General features: G+C 45.9%; 3 protein-coding genes across 4 annotated transcripts; 1 reads left to right on the top strand and 2 right to left on the bottom strand.

Moving 5' to 3' along the window:
- Positions 1-1,097: 1,097 nt before the first annotated feature.
- Positions 1,098-15,876, bottom strand: LOC120698756 (pyruvate, phosphate dikinase 2). 2 transcript variants are annotated; one of them, XM_039982487.1, is made up of 21 exons: positions 15,457-15,876; positions 15,089-15,337; positions 8,192-8,248; positions 7,843-8,076; positions 7,600-7,737; positions 6,431-6,593; positions 6,051-6,286; positions 5,771-5,899; positions 5,383-5,562; positions 5,124-5,261; positions 4,687-4,851; positions 4,284-4,445; positions 4,026-4,115; positions 3,743-3,881; positions 3,120-3,297; positions 2,760-2,889; positions 2,354-2,482; positions 1,984-2,121; positions 1,687-1,764; positions 1,516-1,607; positions 1,098-1,400 (listed from the first exon to the last, which is right to left on the bottom strand). In XM_039982487.1, the coding sequence occupies exons 1-21, from the start codon at positions 15,859-15,861 to the stop codon at positions 1,358-1,360; spliced, it is 3,273 nt and encodes a 1,090-aa protein (XP_039838421.1). In that variant the 5' UTR covers positions 15,862-15,876; the 3' UTR covers positions 1,098-1,357. The 2 variants fall into 2 exon arrangements, with proteins under 2 accessions (XP_039838421.1, XP_039838420.1); XM_039982486.1 differs by having other exon boundaries at positions 1,516-1,764.
- Positions 15,877-19,548: 3,672 nt separating this feature from the next.
- LOC120698755 (translation initiation factor IF-2-like) lies at positions 19,549-20,549 on the top strand. Its single transcript, XM_039982484.1, has one exon. It carries the CDS (start codon positions 19,828-19,830, stop codon positions 20,164-20,166), a length of 339 nt encoding a protein of 112 aa, XP_039838418.1. The 5' UTR covers positions 19,549-19,827; the 3' UTR covers positions 20,167-20,549.
- A 146-nt stretch (positions 20,550-20,695) lies between these two features.
- Positions 20,696-24,776, bottom strand: LOC120698754 (cytochrome P450 734A1-like). Its single transcript, XM_039982483.1, has 4 exons — positions 24,184-24,776; positions 21,956-22,200; positions 21,438-21,795; positions 20,696-21,324 (listed from the first exon to the last, which is right to left on the bottom strand). Exons 1-4 carry the CDS (start codon positions 24,694-24,696, stop codon positions 20,908-20,910), a joined length of 1,533 nt encoding a protein of 510 aa, XP_039838417.1. The 5' UTR covers positions 24,697-24,776; the 3' UTR covers positions 20,696-20,907.
- Positions 24,777-25,150: the final 374 nt, after the last annotated feature.

Here is a 25,150-nt window from a genome sequence, read left to right as displayed (position 1 = left end):
TAGCCGCATAAATAATAAATATAAATAATTAAATAATTTAAAATGTAACATTAGAGATGGTAACATCTAGCCGCGCAAATGCGCGGGTGGCCTTCCTAGTTTGAATTATATAATCAAAGCTGCATAGTCATGTTCATCATAGAGATTATCTTTTGCGTTATCTCTATGTGGCTTGGATACCTTAATAGGCCCGACAAATAGCACCCATTCAATAGTGATCCCAAGCGTCAAGGTATCAATAAAAAACAAGGTTGCCGATGTACAGCTTGTCAATCAACCGGACATATGCATCTGATTTTTACACAAGAGTGGACAATTCTCAGTGCACTCAATGTACAAAGCACTTAGCACTTTTAGATGAAAGAGTCTTGCCGATAAAAAAAACCTTTATGGAAATTAAAACTCACTCTAAAGGTTAAAGTCTTCCTTTGGCTCCTTCACCGTCTATCAAAAGATAATTTGACTTAGCAAAATTGACATGGAAGTAAGCAATGTTGTTAGTGTAGTAACAATGAAATTATTAAATATCATTTTTTTTCTATTGCCACATAGCTAGATTAATTTGGAGAATAATCCACATCACTTTTGACCTATATAAACCTAGTAATGTTTCACATATTTTTGGGTCATGGCTACAAGTGGTAAGATTGAGGCAAAAGAATCTAATTTTAACTGGTGTAAGTATTGTTTCTTGGGCCATTTGGCTTAGCAAAAATGATGTTGATTGAACAACCAAACTTGTCTGCATATTCTTTTTAGAGTCACCCATTGGATCAGATTCTAGGCTATACTTCAAAAGGAAGAAGATCGGGATACTCTATTGGGTTATCGAGTTCTGGAATCTATGGCTATGAAAATCTTTGCAAAGTAACTTTGCTTTTAATTTGTCCACCTTATTCGGTTCGCTTGAAACTTATGTGCTTTCTTTCTTATAATAGTGGCTGGCTATGTAGAGGTCGGGATATTGGGTATTCCTTTATATTAAAAAAAAGTACCAATACTATGGGTTGCATTCATATTTTACATTTACCGTGCCCACCTTGGCCAACAAATCTGAAATGCATCACTTCCATTAGCAACTCATACAAGGAAGCAAATTGACAGCACTAGTAATCGCCAATATATTCGATAGCTCTTCGTCATCATCGCTGTTTAATTTGGTACTACATTACCATGCCAGTTCAAGGGAAATTCAGAACACCACCCATTAAGGCTTACATGCGCGCGCACACAGAGAAGACTACATACAACAGCCTTTGCCAGAAAGCAGAGTTTCCACCGTTTCATGGACCTGTATGATTATTCTTCACCAGATGCACCAAGAGCTGGCGATCCGGTTGCCGATGAGGAGGTGCTCTCAGATGAGCACCTGAGCTGCAGCCAGCCTAGCAATCGGAACCCTGCAGAAGATAGTTTTCATAGAAAAGCAGTTAAGACTTTGCTAGGATTAGCATAACCAAGAAGTAAAGAGATGTAACTCTGGGAGTTGGATCATGAGTTTATCTCTTGACCAACCTGAAAGGGGAGCAAGAAACATAATCCAGCCCAGCCTTTGCGAAGAAAGCAACTGACTGAGGCTCCCCACCATGTTCTCCACAGATGCCCACCTGTTTGCAGGACAGCACCAAACAATGAAACCATGATTTCTAAGGAAACAAGGCAATGTCCACAAGTCCCAAAACTAACCTTCAGGTTAGGCCTAGTTTTGCGTCCCCTCTCTGTAGCAAACTTAACCAGCTCGCCCACTCCTCTCTGATCAAGCACCTGATATGTTTAACAACAAGCAATGGGCAAGTTACTAGGTAGAATTTGACCAGAGCATGCACGTACACTAAAAGTCAAGAGGACATGAAAAATTTCTAGAGGACATGAGATGCTCAGATCTGTGAATGATGGGAATTATTTCCTTTAATTGAAAATAGAAGTGAATTATGGACAGGTCCATCATCTAAAATTGAGGGGTGAGGGTTGCTAAAATTTTACCTCAAAGGGATCATGTTGGAGGATACCCTGAGAAAGATAAATGGGGAGAAACTTCCCCACATCATCCCTGCTGTAGCCAAACGTCATCTGTGTAAGGTCGTTCGTCCCAAAAGAGAAGAATTCAGCCTGCTCTGCTATCTGTCAGATTGTGAAACCAAAACAACAAGAACAATGTCAGATTTTAAATTAGAGGATAGTACCTTATTATTTGCACTTGAAAAAATCGTACCATCACTTACTTCACATGTTTTCAAGTAATTCGTTGGGGTTCTATTACTAACCCAACTCATGTAAAATATGGTCTACAAGCTTAAATCTAAATAGCCACAATTTAAGACTTTTCTTATGGGAGTTTGGTGAAAACTCCTACCTCATCAGCCACTAGAGCTGCCCTGGGAATTTCAATCATAGTTCCAATTTTGTACTCAATGGTTTTACCCATAGCAGTGAAAACATTGTTAGCAGTTTGACGGATAAGGGCCACTTGATTCCCCAGTTCCTACAAAAGTCAAATGTCAGATAGCTGAAAGGAAAAATCAAGTGACTGCAATAAACTTCGAATATAGAGAGACTACATCTCAAGAAATGAATTTGGTGGAAGAAAAATTAGGTGTTGGTTAACTTGATGTTTACATAAATGTGTTATATGATCACAGAAAATTTAAATTTACATATGTACAGAAATTAGTTGTTTATTCAATTTTTGGTTTTGTCATTTTGAACAGCATGACCTGCAGCAATACTATACACATAAATAAGGAAATAAAGATGCATGCCTGAGGTGTTCCAACAAGAGGAACCATTATCTCTGGAAAAACTTGAACACCTTGGTTGGTCATCGCTATAGCAGCTTCAAAGATGGCACGAGCTTGCATTTCTGTTAATTCAGGATACGATATACCAAGCCTGGAATTTTAAGCAATTCTAATATTAGTTCAGGTAAATATATACTTTTTTTTTGAATTCAGGTAAATATATACATGAGTTTACTATTTTTTCAATATTTCACTAATAAGACAGACGGCTATATATTCCATAAAAAACGATTGTTCAACAACGGACATAACCTACAACTAAAAGGATCAGGAGCAGGAAAAACTTATTTAAACAGTGAACATCATTGCAAGAAAACCGACCTGCACCCACGGAAACCAAGCATTGGATTTACTTCTGATAGTTTTTCTATTCTTGCAAGGGCTTCCTCCTGATCGGCTCCAGTTTCAGCGCATAATTCACTCACAATGTCCTCAACATTCCCTTCAGGAAGAAACTCATGAAGTGGGGGGTCCAGTAGCCGAATTGTCACCGGAAGCCCTGAAATGCAAAAATGAAAGTTCAAATCCGTCCTACACATTCAAAATACATACTGTGGAACCAATTACAATACATATTTTCCAGTTGTTTACTGCCATATCTGTTTGCATGAAACATGTTACATATACCACTTGCTATAAAAGATAAAAAAAGAATGGGTAAATCATAGCAAAACTTTTTGCTGCCAAGTTAAATAATTGATGTAAAACAATATGGTATTGGTCCAATTGTTCTTATTTTTAAAGTATTTTGCATCCTAAGGTTTTTTTTTTACTCAAATTTTGCATCCTAAGGTTACAAACTTATCTACTTTTTCCTGTTAGTAGTCAATGTTTGCCTATTTAACAAGGTTGCTTACTCCTGTCATGTTCAGAAAAACTAGTGCATCCGGTTCAATTGGAGAGCATGTGAATAAATACGGCAATACACCACTATTTACACGTACCATCCATAGCACGGAAAATGCCTTCAAAATCAGACCTCTGATAAGGCAAGAGACGATCTAGTGCATTCTGCCTCAGTTCAAGTGTAGGAGCCATAATCATCTGCCTCACAGCCTTGATCCTCTCATCCGAAGCGAAGAACTGCCAGAGTGAGAAAAAGAACACGTGAGACTAGAACGGCAATTTCTTAAAGTTTACCCAACTGTTCGACAAAGGAATTCAAAAAAGAGTAGAATTTCCAATACCCAAAATGAATTGGACTGCAACTAAGTGCTAAACACATACCATGTGCTCTGTCCGGCATAGTCCAATTCCTTGCGCCCCATTGTTTCTTGCTGCCAGTGCATCCTCAGGAGTATCCGCATTGGCCATAACCTAGAAGATGGAACACATGTACAGATAAGCATTTCTGTTGGAAAATGTGTAATGGGGTTGACTAGCATTGATCTGTCTGAATAAATAAACTGATATCCTTTTTAGTTGGTTTTAACTTCAAACAGTCTGTAACCATGTTACATCTTTTTGTATTTCTAGGATTTTTACCTTCAGTTGCCTAACTTCATCTACCCAGGACATGAAGGTTTCCAAATCACCACTGAGGGCTGGTGGGGCAAGTGGCTGCTTCCCAAGGATCACTTCACCAGTTGATCCATTCAGTGATAGCCAATCGCCTTCTTGCAGCAGCTTGTCTCCAATCGCTACAGACTGTAAATGCAGACATATCAAAGTAAGAAAGCATCTACATCCTTATAATCTCGTGAAGAACTTTAAAGTGGCACAGTTCATTCTGTCTACGATCGATCACTACAACATGTGCACATCGACACAGCAAAGTACTCAAGCACCTGCAACCTCATAATCTTGTCACAAACTTTAGCATGCCATGCCACTTTCTTTCTAATAATGAAGCATTAGATGAGGATGTGCAAACAAGAATTCAGTTCACCTTCTCGGCATCATTTACGCGAACGCTTGAGCACCCAGAGACACAGCATTTTCCCCAGCCACGTGCCACCACAGCTGCATGAGAGGTCATGCCACCTCTTGCTGTAAGAATTCCAACTGCGGCGTGCATGCCGCCAACATCCTCTGGGCTGGTCTCTGTCCTCACCTACATATTTGCAAAGAAAAAAAAACTCAGGATGCAAAAGATGAAGCAATGCAATACGGAGCTTTCATATGCAGTTCAAAAAAGGCTCTCTGGTAAGTGAGATTTTGTGCCTACTGCCTATAACTCAGCAAAAAACTAACCTAACATGTCCAGTAAATAGACAAGTTTTCCTCAATTAAAGATCTTTTCATCGAAGTAAAAGTCCAAACCAAAAATGACACAAAAACTGCAGAAGATTTTTTTATTAAAAAATGATGATAAATGGTATTTACCAGAATACAAGGTTTCCCTTGGGCATGCCACGCTTCAGCGTCCTCTGCAGTAAATACAATTTGGCCCACAGCAGCCCCAGGTGAAGCTGGTAATCCTGTAGCGATTACCTGATCCTTGTATGCTGCTATGTTCTCAAACTGGTTTTCATTAGACAAGATTGAAACAATGATGTCAGTACACATCCAGTACTAATTATAAACTGAATTTAAAGTAAGGCACAATCAGTTTATGGGGCCATTCGTGGTTACTATACGTTACCTGAGGATGGAGAAGCTGGTCCAGGTGGCCTGGCTCTACCATCTTAATGGCTGAACGGCGATCAACAAGACCCTCGTTAACCACGTCCACAGCAATCTTTACAGCCCCTTTGCCTGTGCGTTTCCCTGATCTGCACTGTAACATCCAGAGCCTATTTTCCTGAACAGTGAATTCAATGTCCTGCATCATACATAAAAGGCAAGAAAGTCTGAGATCATGGCCAATGGCAATAATAGATACACAACTGCAATCTGTAGAACACAATTGAAGCAACGTCAGGATTCAGGTGCACTTTTATGCTGCAAATTATTAAAGAGGCCATGCTTAAATATATATGACTAAAAAAACAAATGGTGCAGTAAATGTTGAATAAGCAAAAACAAGGTACCATCATGTCTTTGTAGTGGCTCTCCAGTATATTGCAGTTCTCAACTAGCTCTTCATAAGCCTGCGGCATCTGGGCCTTCATGGCATCAAGATCCTCTGGGGTTCTGATTCCAGCAACCACGTCCTCACCCTGAACAAGGAACACACAGACACACATTATATCACTGCATGTTTAATACAACTTGTGTCAGGTAATCTGATCAAACATGGCAACATACATGCACAGCGAGCAGCTAACATTCAGAATCAAATTGGAGCAATGTACAGAAACCGATCCGTACCTGAGCATTCACCAGGAACTCGCCGTACAACTTCTTCTCTCCAGTGCTAGGATTCCTAGTGAAGAGCACACCAGTACCAGAAGTGTTCCCCATGTTGCCAAACACCATGGACTGCACGTTCACAGCAGTGCCTCGCAGGCCAGTGATCCCGTTAATGCTCCTGTACTTGTTGGCCCTGGGGCTGTCCCACGAGTTGAACACAGCCAACACTGCCAACTCAAGCTGCTTCTTGGGGTCTGCAATACAAGCAAAGGTAAGTCATGCGTAAGTTAATTTTGATGCAAAGAAACAGCTTTAATTTAGTACTTTCAAAGCAGATAATTTTTTCACACCCTAGAGATATTATATTATCCAGTGAGGGTGAAACTGCGTGAGCATACCTGAGGGGAATGGCTCCCCCTTGGCCTGGACGTAGACATCCTTGTACTGAGCCACCAGCTCTTTGAGGTCAGCGGCAGTCAGGTCATTGTCAAGCTCCACCCCCTTGGCTTCCTTCATGTGCTCAAGCTTCTCCTCGAACAGTGCATGGGGAATGTCCATGACCTGGGTAAACAAAGGAGCTTATTAGAGTGCAAAAACTACATGCCAAAAAAAATAATTTAGGCCATGTCTACTTTTGGCTTTCTACATTAAGGGATTATTTCTTTCCCTTTTATTAAAACTTTTGCCTCATCAATCATCCTGTACTCATTTCCGAGCGAAAAAAAAAGTGTGTCAAACTCTGCTGGTTAAAGACAAAGCGGTCGCGGTCATCATCGGTCCTTCAGTCCATCAAACGAGAGGGCGGGCTGTGCTAACCCGTAAGCATGAGCTTCAACACTGACAATGACCTTATATATAATATCAGCTCCGCCTATGTTAATCTCTGCAGAGGAATATGCGCACTTAAAAAAATTTAGCTGATACAAGTTACAACGATGCCATCGTTGTGTTTCTTTCTTGAACCGTCAATTTGCATTCGAAACTATTTTTTATTTAGAGACAGAAAAGTTAATCAGATTTGGACCCTGCTTGTTGTTGGCGGCGAAGCAGCGAGGTGCTTGGCCCAATCACTTCACTGGTTACCTCCAACGCTCCAGGACGGCCTACTAGCAGCCCGGCCATGCGGAATGATCCCGGCACGGGTCGGTTAACCCAAGAGAACAACAGAGCACACTGAACTGTGCCTCCAACCGTCCTGCTGCGTCCTACTCCTCCTATACCTGGCAAACAAACAGACGAAAACCCCTACGCCGGTGGGGCCCACCGGCACCGGCGGCCGCGAGTGCGACGACGCGCGAGCCGGACGGACGCGGGTCACCACGCCCCACGCCACGGCGACGGCGGCGGTCATGGGTCGATGCGCGCAAAACTAGGCAGCCTAGCTAGGTTGCTAGCTAGCTAGTCGTGCAAGTAAGCGAGTAGAGTGATCACTGATCAGCAACAACCGGAGCTAGTAGCTTGACATGCGAGCTGCTGGTCGCTGATCCTATCCGACGAGGTGCCGATCATCGAGTCGGCTAGCGCGACGCTAGCAGAAGAGATGGGCAGGCAGTGGTGGAGTACTCACGACGTTGCCGAACATGTCGAGGAAGCGGCGGTACGAGTCGTAGGCGAAGCGCTCGCCGCTCTTGGCGGCCAGGCCGGCGGCCACCTCGTCGTTGAGCCCCAGGTTGAGCACCGTGTCCATCATGCCGGGCATCGACACCTGCATGCATCAGCATCACGCACCGTGAGGATCGATCGATCCATCAGAAGCCGGCCGGCCGGCCTGGAACGAAGCGCGGCGCCCGGTGTGGTGACGCTAGCTCACCGCGGCGCCGGAGCGGACGGAGAGCAGGAGCGGGCGCTGCGGGTCGCCGAGGCGCGCGCCCATGTACTCCTCCACCCACGCCAGGCCGTCGAGGATCTCCGCCCAGAGCCCCGCCGGCAGCGCGCGCCCGGCCTCCTGGTACTGCTGGCACGCCTCCGTCGACACCGTGAACCCCGGCGGCACCGACAGCCCGATGCTCGACATCTCCGCCAGGTTCGCGCCCTTCCCGCCCAGCTGCACACACACACACACGCAATAAGACAAGATCACCCATCCATCATCAGTCATCAGATCATCACTGACCACAAGACAACAGAGCAGCAGAGCACTAGTAGCAGTAAGCACTCACCAGATCCTTCATGCCCCTGTTGCCCTCGCTCTTGCCCTTGCCGAAGGGGAACACCCTCTGCGAAGCCACACATTGAGCGGGCGCCATTGTTAGCTCCAGCACTTGGCTGCTCAAACAGATACTAGCTAGTAGTATAAAACAAACAGGGAGGAGGAGGAGGAGGGAGCGGTGGGTGATGGAGCAGACTAGCCCCGGCCTCTATTTATAGCAGCCGGCGAGGTGATCTGCCTGCGGCCGTCAAGGTGACGTGGCGGGCGAGCCGGCGCGATCGACCGCTCGACCTGCGCCGAGGGGGAACCTATTCATCCTATTCATCTTCTTATTCATCTTCTGAAAGATGGTTACGCAAATCATCTATAAAACTCATTAAAATTCAGTTGATGTTGAACTAGCATTTAAAAATATTAAACTAATATTTTTAAAAATGTTGAACAAATATTTCGAAAATGTTGAAGCTGTATTTTGAAAATGTTGAATCTCAACATTTTTCTCGGCTTCTTCTCCGGCGCCGGTGGCCGGCGGTGGCGTGGGGCACAGGCGGCGGCGGAGCAAGCGGCGGGGAGGGCGGCGGCGGCGGAGCAGGCGGCAGTGGCGTCGCAGGCAGGCACGCAGGCGGCGGCGCGCGGAGCATGCGGCTGCGGCGGAGCAGGCAGGCGCGCGGCGGCACGCGGAGCATGCAACCGCACGCGGGGAGCAGCAGCAGGCGCCCGCTGGCGGTGGGAGCGCACAGCAGCACGGGTGGGCGCGCAGGTGGCCGCGCGGCGGCGCACAGGAAGAGAGAAGGGTGAGAGAGGGAGGTAGGGTTTGGAGTGGATCCAATGGCTTAGGTTGTTTGCACGAATCTTAAATAGTAAAAGATGAATAAGAAAAAATCTACCGGAAGATTTATAGGTTTGGCGTGCGCGGAGACGCCGCCGCCCCGGCCCAAAAGTGCCAAGAAACCCAGGCTCCGCGGCCCATCGCAAGCAAAAAAAAAAAAGCGAAACGCGTGGGGCACAAATTCAGTTGGGAAAATCCCAGCTCGGATGAGCTTTACACGTCCGAAACAAACTAGTAGCAGTTTGCGAAGTTGGAGGTGGTCTCAAGGCAAGTGAAATGATCCCAACACGTCACGATTGCCGCTGCTGTCTGGACCTCTGAAACTGAATCGGTCTCATCTGCGACGTTTGGGTGAGTCATGATCGTCGACATGTAGAAACATGCAACGGACGGCATACGCGCAAGACACCAGCGCCAGCTGATGTGCTCCAACCAACGCTCTGTTTCTGTGTATGAGCTTTTTTTTTCTCTCACTTTAGTTTTATGATGATGAAAATACTGCTGCTGCGCGGGCTGTTTTATCTTTTCCCAAAAACCGGATGCGAGCTGTTTTTACGAAAAATTCAATACTGTGGTACTAGTATTTGTTTTTAGTGATCATACGTGCTTGAGTATGTTTTTCATTAAGAGGAAGTGGTGATACTAGTATTTGTTATCAGTTTCAGGTAAGACCTCTTGAAGATTTAAACTGCTTTATATGAAATTAGTGTGCGCATCTTAAAACAAACACTACCGCACCAATTGAACTATAAATGATCTAAAGTTTCAAAAACTGAAGTAAAATGCCCATTCTAACCACAAGTCTACCTAACGCTGCGCCCGGTACAGTCCAAGAACACCACCATCGCCCTTGTTCCATCTTCAGGAGAGGGGGCAAAAAAGCTCTGGAACTTTTTAACTGCTCATACGTGTACCACCGGCATACGTGACGCGGTGCGTGCAAGCCGGAGGGCCCTTTCTGTTTCATGAAGGACACACGGTGATGGACTTTTTTGCCTACTTAATTAGATTGTTTTAGTTTAGCTGGTTTTGGGAGCAACAATATTCGAACCAACATCGTCCTTCTCTGCTACCGAAATTTGTATGCAGCGACGCACCCAAAAGCAAAGGCTGTTTCATCCTTTTTTTAAGCCGAGCATGAACTCTGTTTTTCCTCTTTACTATTTTTTTCTGAACTGCATGAAATGTTTGCAGTCTGAATTCATCGACCTCCAAACCGATCCCAAAACTCCTAATAACAAAGTTTCTCGCTTATCAAGTGCAGCCTTGCAGATAAGGCGAGTTTAAATTGTCGGTTGACACAGGCTAGCTCAGAGGTGTGAACGGGCATAACATTCTTCAGTCGCACGCACGGGTGCTTGAATTTGGCTGGGGCGGTAGTAGTAAGATAAGGCGAGTGTGGAGCACACGTCCGCTGCCAGGTAGAGAGCATGGCTGCGCAGCGGATAGCGTCGTCCGCCGTGGCCGGATGGGAGGGTGCGTGCGTGCTCGCTCCAACTCGTGCGCGCCGGCGGGCGACGGGGGCTCGCAGCTCAGCAACACGTCCGCCCCTGCCCTCGGCAAGGATCCGACGATCAGGAGAGCCTGCGCTACGCGGAGTCTGAGATCGTCGTGGATCCGCGTGGCGCGGCGGCCGGGGACCCGGGCCGGACTGGACACGCGACGTGACCGAGGTGCCGTGCGCGCGCGCGCGCCGCGACGACAACCATCCGGTCCGGGGCAGGGGGGTTGTGGCCAGGGGCACGCCGCAAACCCGCGGGCGCGCGGCCGTCCCCGCCTGGTATCCCGTTAGCTCGCCGGGTCGGCCCCGTCCACGGCGAGCAGAGCAGGAGCGGAGCGCCGTGCGCGCATGTGCCGGGCCGGCGAGCTAACGGTAAATGCTGCCGTTGGCTTCGTCCGCGGTGCATGCGTGCCGCCGGTAAAAAAAACTACGGCAACACGCTGCCCGCATCCGTGCGCAGCTTAGAAAAAAGAATACTAGAACTGAAGCTAAAATTCCCGGGGCCAATCCTGAAGAATTTTATCCGGATCCTCCTGTGTATCAGTGAATGATGTGGACCGCCGTTGTTATACGCCTCCGCAAGGAAAATGGCGCGCATCCCGTTGAAAATCGCGAAAAACTGGATCTCGCTGCAAAATCTCATCTAGGCGAGAAAAAATCTAAGATAAACTTGTTTTAGCCCGAACTCTATCTTAATGAGTTGTATCTATGTATGGTTAATAGGGTTAATGACTCTTTATTAACGCCTCAGTTCAAAATATGTTGCTGCAGACAACATCAGATGGGAGTTGTTTGTGGTTGACGACTCTCTGAAACATTTTTCAAAATTACTTCTTCTTTCTGAGAGCTTATAACCACAGCAAATTGTCAGGATTGCTAAAATGAGGGCTAAATGTGTTTGTTTCCACAACTTTTTGCAGTTTAAGTCTTTAGTTTTTCTGTGAAAATAAATTCCCAGACATCATCAGAAATTTGCTTCTTAAAAAAATGTATAAATGTCCTCTATCATATATTGTTCAAAGTGAAATTATTGAACAGTATGGCACCTGAACTTTTTTATCAGAAATATCTAACAATTCATTCAGTTAAAGAATTTCAGATGGAAATCCCCTACTGTTTCCCCTTAAAAAAAATAAAGAGATGGGTCTAAATCGTGGAATTATTACGGCATCACCTACTACCCCTTTTTTAGTGAAATTATCATGTACCACTTGTATACAGATTTTAGCATCTGTCGAAATCAATGAGATTTTTGGGGCCTCATGGCCCTCATCCCAAACACATTATTGAAGTTGAAAGATGCAAGCCCTGGTAGACAAACATTGGACGATATTCAGACAAGACAACCGCAGAAAACTTACACGAGTACCTCTCAGCGTCTTAGTCTGCCTGACGGCAAAATTTGCCCCTGATTATTCTCGGTAGAATTTGTGGGGAAGTGGAGATGCCTTGTTTTCTATGCAAGTGATTAATAGCTCAAAGCATCATCAGTACCTTATCACGCAGGAACTAAGAAAAAAATGCGCCGGATAACATGTCCTCTGCTGAACCTCTGCTGAATCAGCTGTTTGATTCTGTCAGGTGCGATGAACCTCTGCTGCTGCATGCGAGAAGAACGCCATTCGCGCATGCACCGCTGCACGAAACCCCCCGTGATTTCTCGGACGCCGTAAGCCGCAGAAGAAAGGTACTTCCGATTCTTGTTTTCACTCGCTGCCGATGCAGCGTAGCGTCGGCCACTTGCCGGATGGTCGAGCACCCTACCGGGCATGGCTGCGTAATCAAAACTGCTAGGCTGCCAAGCTGCATCTGGCCCCTGCCCAACCGGGGATTCCATGCCCCGATTCCTTTCACACTCCTTGTGTAGTGTGTGCGCCAAACCATGGAGAGAGAAAAAATTCCTTGTTGCATGGGCAGAGCTGAGGTGCAATCTGTTTTTGTGGTTTTGGTGAAACCATGGGTTTGACGTGCAATCCGGTGTGCTGTGTGCAGCAGCTTATCTTATCCTTGTCTAAGGTAAATGGGTAATTAGAATCGCTACAAAATAGACGGCGTCACGGCTTGACGTGCAATTCGGATCCAAAATAATGGATCCGAATGATTCAGCAGTTTAGACCTATGGTCATGTTGGTGAACTCGTGAGTCTCATGTGCCAATGCTGGGTTTTTTTTTTTTTGTAGATAGTTGGCATGCCGGAACAGGGCACGATTGAGTGGCAAAGGAGAGCATCCGAATAGAAGGAATTATTACTACTCGTATTCCACTTTGTATTAAAGTGTGTTCTTACAATTTGCTCAAAAAAGCGTGAATTTGTGATAGCTTGACAAAAGAAATATTGTTTGATATTGTGAAAAATCACAGGATAGAAAATCGTATGTTATAGACTATGTAGGTTGTATGCACGGAAGGATAATTTTGTGATAGCTTGGGTGGTCCGTGACTAGACTTGATCATGGCCGGGGCGGGTTGGGTTCAGGTCGGGGCCGGACTTTTTGGTCTAAGCTCGACCCAACCACTTGTTAGGATCGGGTTAATTCGAATTTTTTATAACTTTTGAGCGGGTCGGATTTTCAGGTTTCGAGTCAAAAAGATCAGCCCATCCTAGCCTAGGCCATGTTTGGTTTCCACCCTCAAATTATTTTTACAAAAAGACGGATATATGCATGGAGCACTAAACAAAATTTATTTGCGAAATATTTTCATGGATAGGTGTAACTTTTCAAGACGAATCTAATGAACCAAGTTCCACCATGATTGGCTACAATGATGCTATAGTAACCACCTCTAATCATCTTCTAATCATGCGGTCAAAGGCCTTATTATCTACATCACATGCTACAGTACAATAATTGTGGAGGTTGTTTTGTAATTAGACAAGGCCCAAACAAACAAGGCCCTAATTTTTGTTGCGGGTCAAAAGTTTCAGCCGAAGCCCGGCCCATATATTGATTGGGTTGGATTTTTTTTTTTGGATGAGTCTAGTTGGGTTGTCTGGTTGCCCGGCCCGTGATCAGGCCTACCAGAGACTTGGTGTAGACAGTTGTAACCTGCCCTCCACAGGAGATTGAAGTCTTAGGTTTGACACCATGTTTATTCACATAAATGGAACTATTTTGGCTCGACTCAATTCATCTCGGTCTTTCAAACAAATAGAGCCGAGTCCTATTTTTATCTCGTTGGTCCTTGCCTTAGCAAGCCAGCTCGTTTCATTGGCTTATTGGGCTCAATAAAATGACTATACCAAATTCCGGTTCTATTAGCGCTGTGGTAGTGTGGTGTTGTTATGATTGTGTAAATTCTAAAATGATTTGTCATTCCATAGACATGTCAAAAATAGTATTGATAAAAATGAACTTCGAGTCTCAAAATATCTATTTTACTGACACGTGTTAGTGATTTTTGTAATGTCATCGTCAGATATCATTTAGATAGTATTAAATTAATATGCTTAAAAATAGTATATGATTAGTATCGTCTCTGATCCTAAGTTCTTAACACTAGTGTCGGATTATTCCTGGCTCACTAGCCAAATGAGCTGGCCTGAGCTTTGCAAACGAGCCAAGCCAAAACTGCGCTTTTAACTCGTTATCCTTGAAGGGACCCGTCTGATTCTGCTCTGTGTCTGGTGTTGAAGAAAGGAAGTTTTTTTTTGAGATTAAGCTGAAGAAAGAAAGTGGCAGGGTATATACTGTACTGGCGTATACGCATGGACTGTTTCTGTTTGGATTTTGAAGTGATGATGGGTATTGTCAGCGGAGGGGAGGGCCCATCCACTTTTTTGGGAAAAAAAAAGAGAGAGGAAAGGGCCCATCCAAGCCCAAAAACGAGAGGAAATGCTTCTGCGACCGTTGTGCCGTCTATTTTAGCAGAATTCTTAATTGATCTCCTCGTTATTTGTCGACCGCACACTTTAGTCAAATTTTCCCAACTATGTAATCTTCCTTGGCACAAGATAACTAGTACGCCATTCAATTATGTTTTTTTTTGTCCTATTGAGCTTTCACCTTCTTTTTTTCAATATAATAGGCAGCTCTTCTGCTGGTTTGTTTAAAAAATAAAATATGTTCTTTGTCTTTTTGAACATAATTTACAGCTCAGGTTGGGTTCTTTTTTTAAAAAAAAAAGAATCATTCAAAAGAGGAGCGATATTTTAAGAGTCATTCAATCATGAGAAAAAGCTTGCTATAGGCCCAAAACGGCTATTTTGCTCTTAGTGCATTATCGCCTTCACTTTGTGTGGCGGTGGTAAGAGAGGAGTGGGAACTTCGCTACTATTGCATATTGAGCCGACACATAGTCGGGACTTCACTACTGCTGCCTATTGAGCGGACGCACAGTCATTTGGTAGGGGGGAAAAAAAGAACAACCATAACAGAATTCAGAACGGGAGCTGTTGAATACGTTTGCAGTCTGCTACGTTCTCTGGGCTGTGTGAGCTTACAGTGGTTTGTTTGGTCCACCCTTGTGAATTGTGATGGATACAAATTCAACCAGAGGTGCTCAGACGAACCAAACCAATCGCTCTCGGCAATCGGCAGCAAGAGAATTCAATTCAATTGTAAGAGTTGCACGGTTACCTTTGTCGCTGTAATTGGCGCGGCGTCGGCGACGGCGTCGGCAGGCGCGCAATGCTGGCCGCGGCCGGAGACGGAGCCGGAGACCGACACGGAGCGGATGACGCCCCGCTTGGCGTTCCGGGCCTTCGGCGCCGCGACCGATCGGCGGCCGGCGGGCGCCTCCCTGCCGTTCAAGCACGGCATCTGCACGCCGCAGACAGCCCTGGAAACCGACGCCATCCTTCCAAGCTCCTCTCCTGCGCTCCCAACCTATCACGCCCAATTCATGTCGATGCGTCAGCTCGATCGGCGCCATGGTCAGGAGCAATTCAGGATTCACGAGCAAGCAGCAGCAGAAGAACCGATGAGCTCTGGCTGCGACAGCTTACCTGATCAGGAAGCCTTGGCGAGGCTAGAGTCTGGAGAAGCGAGGAAGGTTGGGGGGTGTGTGTGGCGGGAGCGCGCGAGCGCGGAAAATGAGAGACGAACAGGGGTGACCCCCCGGCGCTCGGACTATAAAGTTTCCGCGCGGCGCGCCCCGGCCATGTGGCGCGACGGGGTTCACAGGCGCCCCCGTCGCCCACCTTATCCCGGCGCCCGGAACACGCCGCGGCGCGGCCTGTGGCTCCGAACGCCGAGGCTCCCGGCTCCAGGGGATGCCCTTTGGCCCGGCGCGCGAGCGGATGTGGCCTCCGGCTCCGGGAAAGAAATCCCTTTGGCTCGGCGCGGGGAGTGGATGTGGCAGCCGTGCGGTGGGGAGCCCGCGGTGTCGCGCGCGGCCTGGGGCGGCCCATCACAGCCTCACAGGCGGCCACGCTACGGGCCAACGCAACCTGTATGGGCTGGATGAAGCGACGCAGCCGCACGCAAGTGGTTAAAATTCGGTTGTTTTTTCGTTGTCGTGTCACGCAGTTTTTTTTATTTTTTATTCACGTCGGTATTGGAGAAAGCAGAGCTGGGTGAGAGAGTGAGGCATATATATATAAATTTCAGTCGAATTCGAGAGATAGAACACATGAAAATTTGACTGAAAATAGAAGATGGAACAGTCAAAACTGTCTCTCGCCTAGGCCCGAGGCTTTCATTGTCCTCCTCCCACTCTTCTGTTTCCTCCTCCGCCTCTCGCCATGGCCGGCATGGTGCAGCAGCATCCACGAACTAGCAAAATGGAACCCAGTATTCTATCTCATCACTCTCCACGACTCAAGGACGTGAACCTAGGGTCCGTTTGGATGTCCAGTATCGAAACTCAGATTCCAGAAATTAGATTCAATAGGAAATGAATTACCAAGAATATGATTCCAGTCAATTTTCTTGTTTGGGTAATTGGTTGTACATAGAAACATTTTCTTAGAACTAAATTCCAAAACTGGTTTGGGTGGTAAAATATAGAATATTCAATGTCAGATTGTCCTCTTATGTACACTCAAACCTCTACATACACGTTACCTTCTTATCCTCCCTCCCTCTGCTCTCACTCTCGCCCTCCCATCTACGCAGCAGCACGTAAACCAAGAACGGCCAAGTCTCCCTCCCTCCCTCCCTCTCTCTTGATCACTCCTTTCTTTCTAGCGTCTCTCTCTCTCTCTCTCTCAAGATCTTTTCAATAACATTCTTGAATTATGTTGAGCTCGATCCACTTGCCTCCTTGTTTTTCCTGCAAGAATTATGTCGTGAATCCAAAGTATTAGCTAATACAAAAGATGAGCACACAACACAGTAGCAAAGAAAAAGACATGCATGTGTTCAGAGCGCATTATGCTAGTCCGTCCATGTCTAAACCACAAGACCTTACCCACTTAACTCAGAAATGGAAAAGGACATGTAGATTGGAAAAAGAGCTCTTTTGAGGCTATGCAAAAGACAGATATGCAAAACAGAAATGGAAAAAGATAGCTAACCTGAAACTACTACTGAGTGATAAGCGACTCCATTGCTTATCAGTCATTACCAATAAAGAATATTTCTATCGCACTGCACAGGGCATACGCCGGGTGCCAAATATTACTCCACTACTAGTCTTATTTTCCCAAAGATGAGGCTGATCTTACATGCATGTGTTAGAGTGAACTATGCTAGTCCATGTTTAAACCACAAAAGCTTACAAATTCAACTCAGAAATGGTGCATCAACACAACCTGAGGAAACTTGTAGTTCTGGTCTTCTCCCTGCTACTGTAAAAGGCACAAAGTATATGACAGAAAAGAATGACTCCAGAGTAGGAAATTTTGCAGCCAGATAGAAACATCGACTGTATGTACTCACTTCTCAGTAAAAGAAAGAGTCCTGCTACAAACTTAAGGTCTCATTTGATAACTAGCACAGATTCGTTCAGAAAGAAATAACCTGCTTTTCTAAAAAAAAATGCCAGAACCCCATCAAAATTCATGGGTTTACACGCCATAAATTGTAAGTGCTCTACTACACCAGTAATACCACACAACACATGAACAGCAACAGGTGATCTCGACCATTATCCTCAAACAGCCATTGAACATGCAGCAATGGTTCAAGAATAACCCAACCTCAGGATCAGGGCTAATCTGCTGCCACCAGATAATAGCTACTGTAAGTAATAAGCAAGTGACAAAGACAGTTGCATTCCAGCATCTAAACTAATTCATGTACCTACTATAGGATTGGCAACAGGGATGGAAATTCGTGTCTTTTTCATCTACTTCAGGTTAACCTGAAACTCAAGTTAGAACATGGGAAGGAAACAGCTCCCCTGCCCCCTGGAATCTAAATCAATCTAGCTACACTTCAATAAATCGACCAACCTGGTGGTTCATTGAGAGAAGCGAATATATATATCTATGCATCATATGATTCGTGTCCGAAAAAACAAGATGGCTCACTTCTTTGGCAGATCACATCAGATACCTCAACCTTTTTTTGTACCAGAGGCAGTGGCTTATAAGGCGCTCAAAGCCAATATGACACATCAGTTTCACATAAAGAACAAATAGCTCGAGGTGGAAGATGAGATCTCACCTTCCGAACTAGGAAGGCTAGGGACTCTAGCGGCGGCCGGATCTTTGCTTAGAGATGGGCAGCCGGACTCTTTACTCGGCGACGACGGACGGGCTTGCCTTGCAGGATCGCCTCAGGCGGTAAGGCGGCGGAATCCCGTTTGACTCCGTGGAGCCCCAACAGCAGCGGCAACCAGAAGCGGCGGCGGCGATGGAAACCATAGACGCCATGGCGTGAGCGAGCAGAGTCGAGGCGCTCGGGGACGAGGCAGTAGTCACTAGCGAGACAACGAGATTAGGGAGGAATCACTTCTACTTTTCGCCCACGAATTGGATGCAAGCCACGATTCCGGGGTCTGGAAACACTTGGAAAGATTGTTTCCAAGTCCGGGTGCAGCCAAACAGGCTGACCAAGAAAACTGTTTCAATTCAGCTCATTTCCATAGATCCAAACAGATCCAGTCTATTCTAGCCATGGGCTCTATTGGTAATATGAAGATAACAATCCTCTGGAGATGATTGTGTGGGTGAGGAAGGATTTGGTTCGGGATCGGAACTTCTCGGTTACTGATTGTTATCCTGTGAGTAGATCGGATCGCCTCATTGATAAACCCATAAGGATTTGCTTCTCGCGGGACATTTGGGGGAGAACTCATCAGAGAGAGACTTATGCTGAGATTGTGAAGAGAATGGCGGACGAGAGGAGAAGATGGGCGTGGCAACCGGAGCGGCCGATTCAGCGCCCCCCTACCCCCCACGCCCTGCCTAGCGTGATCCTCCTCCGGGACGCCCGAATCAACAGCAGCAGCAACCCCGCCCTGCTCCTCAGCAAGGTTTTGCGGGCCGACCCCACAAGGCCGTAAATTTTGTTCACTTTTGAGAATCATTTGTTCATGATGTAGATACATTTGTTCTTCATCCAGAATTAAATGTTCACGCATATCAACTTATGCAAACTAATTTATTTGTAACATTAAATTATTTCACTAGATATAATAATTTGTTAGCATGTGCAATAAATCATTTATGGTGTTTAATTTCTAAAGTTTGTTCTATTTAAAGAACCATTCCTGATGTTCCGTATTTCATTTGTAATATAGTATTATTTATTTGTTATATCTAGTATTTTTGTTCGAAGAAAACAATAATTTATTCTAGTTGCTTAATTATTTGTCCATAGTGGTAAAATATCCCACTTCATATAATTTTTTTAAAATGTATTATTCAACGTATATTCATGTACGATCTTGTTTTAAAGGTCTTGTTGCAGGAAATATGATGGTGCAATTATAATTTAATTTTGATGCACCGCTTAAGATTTATAAAAAAAATTATTTGAAATGTTGTTCGTATGGGGGTGATATCATCCTTATTTTATATGCATGCACGGATGTTACATACCATTTTTTATGCGGTGCTGGAGGATACCGTAATATTAATTTAGATATTTAGATAGCTGGATCCAATAATATATAACCGCACCCCGTGTGATCGCCATGAAACGGGCGAGAGAGAGCGGTGCCGCGCTCCGCGGGCGCCACCGCGCCTTCACCCGTTTCCGCGGCGCGCCAGCAGGGGCACCCCCGCCACCCCGGGCGCGAACGAGCCCACCACCCACCACGCCGGCCTTTAAAGCGGCGGAGGAGACGCGCGGAGGCGACCGGCGTATAGAAGCAAAAAACCGTTAGGCACGACCGGCGCCGGGAGAGGGGGTGGAAGTGGAAGCTTCCCTCGCCGAAGCCCCCCCTCCTCCGCCAACGCACCACGCGCGGGTGCGGCGCCGCGCCGATGGGGACGGAGGTGTTCCGCCCGCACGACTGCCTCGCCCGCGCCAGGCGGCCGCGGCCGCTGCGCCCCGGACCGGCCGGGAGGAGGGCGGCGGCGGCGGCGCGCGGCGGCGACGCGCGGGGCCCCTCCGCTTCCGCGGCGGCGGCGACGGCGACGGCGCCGAGGCAGGTCCGGACCAAGGTGGCGGAGGCGTACGCGGGCCCGGCGTTCGGCGCCATGTCGCCGTCGCCGCGGGCGCTGCCGCTGCCGCGGTTCCCCGCCAGGACGGCCGCCGACGCGGCGCCGGGCGTGGACGACGCCGCCACGCGGGAGCTTCGGCGGCTGCTGGGGCTCCACTGACGTAAGACCAGGCGAGTTTGTAAAGAGGGTAAAGGAGGAGGTAGCCATGGCTGTCCTGCATGAGCCCAGCAACACGTACGCGCGAGATTTCAGACGCGTGGTGTCTCGTCCATTGATCCGCTCCAGTTCGCGGCGCGGCCCCTGTTTCTCCGGCGGTGGTGCCCGGCCGTGCCGGGGCGCGCCGGCTTCGAAAGTGCCCTCCCTTGCCTGATGTTTTTTTTGTGAAAGGGCAAAGGGAGGCGAGGAGCGGTGGCTCGGTCGTCAGAGACACAAAGGGAGGGAGCTAAACGTGCTACAGCCATCTTTTACAGGGGAGAGATGCCATTTTCATGTCATGTGGTTGATTTAATCTGATTATATTAAAGGAAAATCTTTAGACATCCTGCTGCTTCTCTACAATACACTTGGCCGGCGTTGCCCTCACTCCCAGCGAGGTGCGCCGCCCGGGATTTGAATTCTAGCCCTCCTTTTTCAAAGGTTGGTATCTAAGCCAGCCGCGCTACCCTCCCTACCCAAGCACATAATCCTCTTCCAGAAAAATAAAGTGCAGAAAGGTGATTTACAGTTACAGAATTTTATTTGCGGTAGAATCATGCAGGTTCTAGATGGTCTCTGTACAATACAAATGCTCTTTTAGCATCAAGTGTTTGTAGCCTCTAGCAAATCACTGTGCAGAACAAATCTACTCTATAAGTAGAGGTACGGAAGCCTTATGCCCTTATTTGTTACCACATAGAAGGCTCATATCTTCTGGACAAGAACTTGAGCACCGTACTGGGGTTGCAGGGTCATCGCCATCATTGGTGCATGAACATGGGATGGGGAGACAGTAAACGCAAATCGCTGAAGGGTCATTGCAAGTGCGACCTTGGCCTCAACCATTGCAAGATTCTGGCCAACGCAGATTTTAGGACCGATCCCAAAGGGCAAGTAAGCACCAAGGTGATAGCTCTTGCCATCTGCAAACCTTAGTGGATTAAACTCCTCTGCATCGGTACCCCAGACATCATGGTCATGGTGAATGTCAATAATAGGGAAGTCCAATCGTGTGCCGGCCGGGATGTCTAGTTCACCTAGCTTGATATCCCTAGTGGCAGTCCTATTGATGAATAGAGCTGGAGGATAAAGCCTGAGGGTTTCTTTTAACACCATAGCTACCTGATCTCATGGCAACATAACAAAAGCGTTACTCATTACATTATTCAAGCAAAAAGATAGTATCAACTCAGAAGAACTAAAAATGTATGAATAATTAAAATAGATAGACTCACAATTTTAAGATTGCTCAGGTTTTCTGCATTAGGGTGCTCATGCATTCCACACACTTTAAGAACTTCATCGCGGGCCTTATCTTGCCACTCTTGATGCAATGCAAGAAGAAGTGTTGCCCATGTCAACAAGTTAGCTGTTGTTTCCTTCCCAGCAAAGTAAAATGTCTTGCACTCATGAATTATCTCATCAATTCCCATTTTGAATTCACTCCCCGCTTTGCTGGCTGATAGCATTAACCCAAGCAAATTTTTGGAATCCTCACACCTTTTTCCATTGATTTCAATCAATTTGTGCAAGGAACATTGGATTTCTGTGTTCAACCTCTGCCTTGTTCGGTTCTTTTTTGTTGGTACAAACCTACGGGCAAAAGGTCATATGTTGTATATAATGATGTATGATGTATCTATAAAGAAGCCATGCTATTTCAAGGCAAAAGGTCATATGTCGTATAATGATGTAGGCCATGCTATTTCAAGAGCATGTGTCCCAGGAAAGCAACGGAAAGAGACTATCTCACCTGAAGCCAGGAATATAAACAGTCGTCATCGCCAGAAGAGCAAGTTTCATCTGCTCCTCTTGCAATTGAAAAATTCTTTTTCCCTCCTCGTAGCTACTTCCAAATGCCACACAAGAAATGACATCTGCACTCAAAGTGTGGAATCCTTTATGGATATCGATCTCAAACTCACTGCGGCTTTCACCTTCGCCCTCCCATTTGTCCAGCACAGATGAGGCGGTAGCTGCTATTTCTGGTATCCAAGCCTACGAAGACAAATATTGAGTTTAGTTGCCCAAAGCACAAAACATCATAAGTTCAGACTCTCGGTGGGAGCAAATTTTAGACCGGGGTAAAAAAAATTCTCCTCGCCTACCTACACGCCAAAGCACATGCAAAATAGATCCCAACCCGCTCTCACGTGGGTTATAGTACAGCAACGACACCCTTGTGTAAAGGTGGATAGATGTTCGGAGGTTTTATTGACCTGCGTGAGAGGTATTCTCTTATTCAATGATTGAGAGTTTCTTCCCACAGGCCGAGTTTTAGATACCCATTGACCACAAGCATAGTTTAAGGAATTAGGTTATACTAACTGTACATTACTATAACTTCAAATGTAAAAAGTGGATCTTTAACGAATCCAGATTACGGCAGCTCCAATGTTGCATAAAGGTAACCTTAAGCAATAAATGCTAGAGTCATAGCCATTGTGGAGGTGCACCTTAAGGGAAAAAACCTTATGCTGAGCTTTAAGCTTAAGAGGTGACCTTAAGAAGTAAAAAAATACTCCCTCCGTTCCAAATTATAAGTCGTTCCAAGAATTTTGGAGAGTCAAAGTTTTTCAAATTTGACCAAATTTATACAAGATAATAACATTTATGATACAAATTAAGTATCATTAGATTCTTTGTTAGCTATATTTTCATAGTACACCTATTTGATGTGATAAATCTTTATATTTCTCTTTATAAATTTGGTCAAACTTTAAAATGGTTTGACTTTCCAAGATTCTTGGAATGACTTATAAGTTGGAACGGAGGGAGTCATTTTCTCCCCTCTCACCAGCATGGGATGTGGTGGGGTCCATATATATTGCAGCAAGCTTTAAGCATTGTGGCAAGAGCAATAGTTGTTGCCATATGATACAATATTCTTTCTTAAAGGTTATCTGAAAATACACATTGAAGCTGCCAGGCTCTTCTTGCACATTATTAAAGGTGAAGCTAAGTTTCACTCTTGTCACGTCAAAGGAGCATCTGAATCACAATTACTTGGGAGTAACATTTTCAACCAACTTGACTGAAAGTTTCTAACTCCGGTTTACACCCTCGAACTATCACAAAAGTTCAATTTTCGACCATTAACTACGAAACCGAATAACATAGGCCATCCAACTGTTGAAATCAGACAAATTTGGTCCCTTTGGTGGTTTTCCATTTTTATGAGAATTAAAATATTCAAATTTAAACTAAAAAATTGTGAGTAATACATTTTAAGTCAACAAATGAGTGTAAATTTTTTTTCTAAAAAATGTAACCTATCTATTGGTGCGGTACTTGTCAGTTATTCAGATCTATTTTTTTATGTCCATAATATTTGGTTGCTTATAGTTATGTCTATTATTTTTGAATAATTAAGATTTAAATAGAGCAATAATTGATATGTTATATTTTTAGAAAAAAATTGGTATGTACTAGTTTCATAATTTCAGATTTAAGATGAATTAGTACTGATTTTTAGATCTAATTAGATTTTTTTATTTTTTTTTAAAAAATACAAAACCATCTTGGGAATCACCCAAGGGCCAATTTTGCCTGGTTCCGACAGTTGGATGGTCTCTGTTATTCGATTTCGTAGTAGAAGGTTGAAAATCGGACTTTTGTGATAGTTCGAGGGTGTAAAACAGATTTTTTTTTCAAAAAATTGACTGAAAAGGTTTGTATATTGTCTTTATCAAGAAAAACAAAACTACAACTTCCATAAATTAGAGTTAAATAACGCTGGTTTCACATGACACAACTATAACAACTTAAGTTTACATTAGCACAAGATTTTACCAAGATGCACGGGATCTGTGATCAGTAAATTTAAGGCAGTTACACACACCCTATAGGCTAGAGTTGTTGGGATAAATAAAAATTGCTACCAGGTGTGTTACATTATATATCAGATAACCTCGCAAAAAAAACATTATATATCAGATAAGTTTTCATGTCTCAAGTCAAGTTGAAGAAACGCATCCTCACCTTCACCCTCTCCATGTTAAACGCCGGCGCAATCACGCGACGGTGCCGTGCCCACGCCTCCCCGGTGAGCCCCACGAGCCCCTCGCCGATGAGCTGCCTGGCGAGCGGGTTGTTGCCGCCGGCGCCCGCCTTGTCGAAGGCGCCCGTGGAGTCGGTCATCGCGGCCTTGACGAGCTCCGGGTCGGAGAGCACCAGCCGCGGGCGGGGCCCGAACCAGTACACGAACGGCCGGCCGTACCGCGCCGGCCAGACGCTGTACTGCGGCGTGGCGCGGGCGACGACGCCGTCGTGGCGGAAGGCGGCGAGGGGCCTGGATCGGGCGGCGGCCAGCAGGTCGCGGTAGTCGGACGCGTTGCCGGAGAGCAGGCTCCGCGGTGGCCACCTGATGCCCTGCCGCCGGAGGCGGCGCTCCAGGCGGAGCGGGACCCAGAGGAAGGAGTGGAGCAGGCGGAGCACGTACTGGGCGGCCGCGAGGAGCGCGGCGAGGAGGAGGACGGAGGAGAGGCTGGCCATTGCCTGCCAGTACTACTCTGCTGCTCTGCGGGCTGCGATGCTTGGTACGGGGAATTGGCTCCGATGCAGGAGAAGCGTCGCGTTGACTTGGCCACTTGGGCCGCTGTTTTTGGAAGCCAGAGCCAACAGGCACCAGGTACACCGTACACGCCCGGATCAGCCTTGAGGCCACGACAAGAAAAATGAAAAGAAGATTCCTGGGGATCCTGCAATGGCATCATACCGGCTTCAGACCTTCATGGCTAGTTTTGATACGGTTAACATCAAAATTTGAATAATTTTATTTATAGCCAACGAAGTATATGGAAGGAAGCCGATAATTTGATGAATATATTGAGTTGAAGATAGTGGATTCAAGATTCATGTCAAGAAAGGACACGTGCCAGATGAAAATGCAAGTAGGTCAGAAAATCTTTATTAGCAATGACTTGAAAAAAAGAAATTAGAGTTCATG

The sequence above is a fragment of the Panicum virgatum genome, chromosome 3K, assembly GCF_016808335.1.
Source record: "Panicum virgatum strain AP13 chromosome 3K, P.virgatum_v5, whole genome shotgun sequence".
In the NCBI taxonomy this organism is placed as follows: domain Eukaryota; kingdom Viridiplantae; phylum Streptophyta; class Magnoliopsida; order Poales; family Poaceae; genus Panicum; species Panicum virgatum.
The sequence above is the reverse complement of the archived record's forward strand: the minus strand, read 5'-3'. Positions and strand labels throughout refer to the sequence as shown.

Bases quoted from the DNA above. Each gene is read 5' to 3' on its own strand.
- LOC120698756 (XM_039982486.1), bottom strand. From the start codon at position 15,861: ATGGGCCGCCCCAGGCCGCGCGCGACACCGCGGGCTCCCCACCGCACG. The intron at 7,738-7,842 runs GTGAGCTAGCGT...TGATGCATGCAG, and splicing joins CCGTCCGCTCCGGCGCCGCG to GTGTCGATGCCCGGCATGAT. The intron at 5,900-6,050 runs GTACGGATCGGT...TTCCTTGTTCAG, and splicing joins AGTTCCTGGTGAATGCTCAG to GGTGAGGACGTGGTTGCTGG.
- LOC120698755 (XM_039982484.1), top strand. From the start codon at position 19,828: ATGGGGACGGAGGTGTTCCGCCCGCACGACTGCCTCGCCCGCGCCAGG.
- LOC120698754 (XM_039982483.1), bottom strand. From the start codon at position 24,696: ATGGCCAGCCTCTCCTCCGTCCTCCTCCTCGCCGCGCTCCTCGCGGCC. The intron at 22,201-24,183 runs GTGAGGATGCGT...TTGTCTTCGTAG, and splicing joins TTAACATGGAGAGGGTGAAG to GCTTGGATACCAGAAATAGC. The intron at 21,325-21,437 runs GTGAGTCTATCT...CCATGAGATCAG, and splicing joins ACCTGAGCAATCTTAAAATT to GTAGCTATGGTGTTAAAAGA.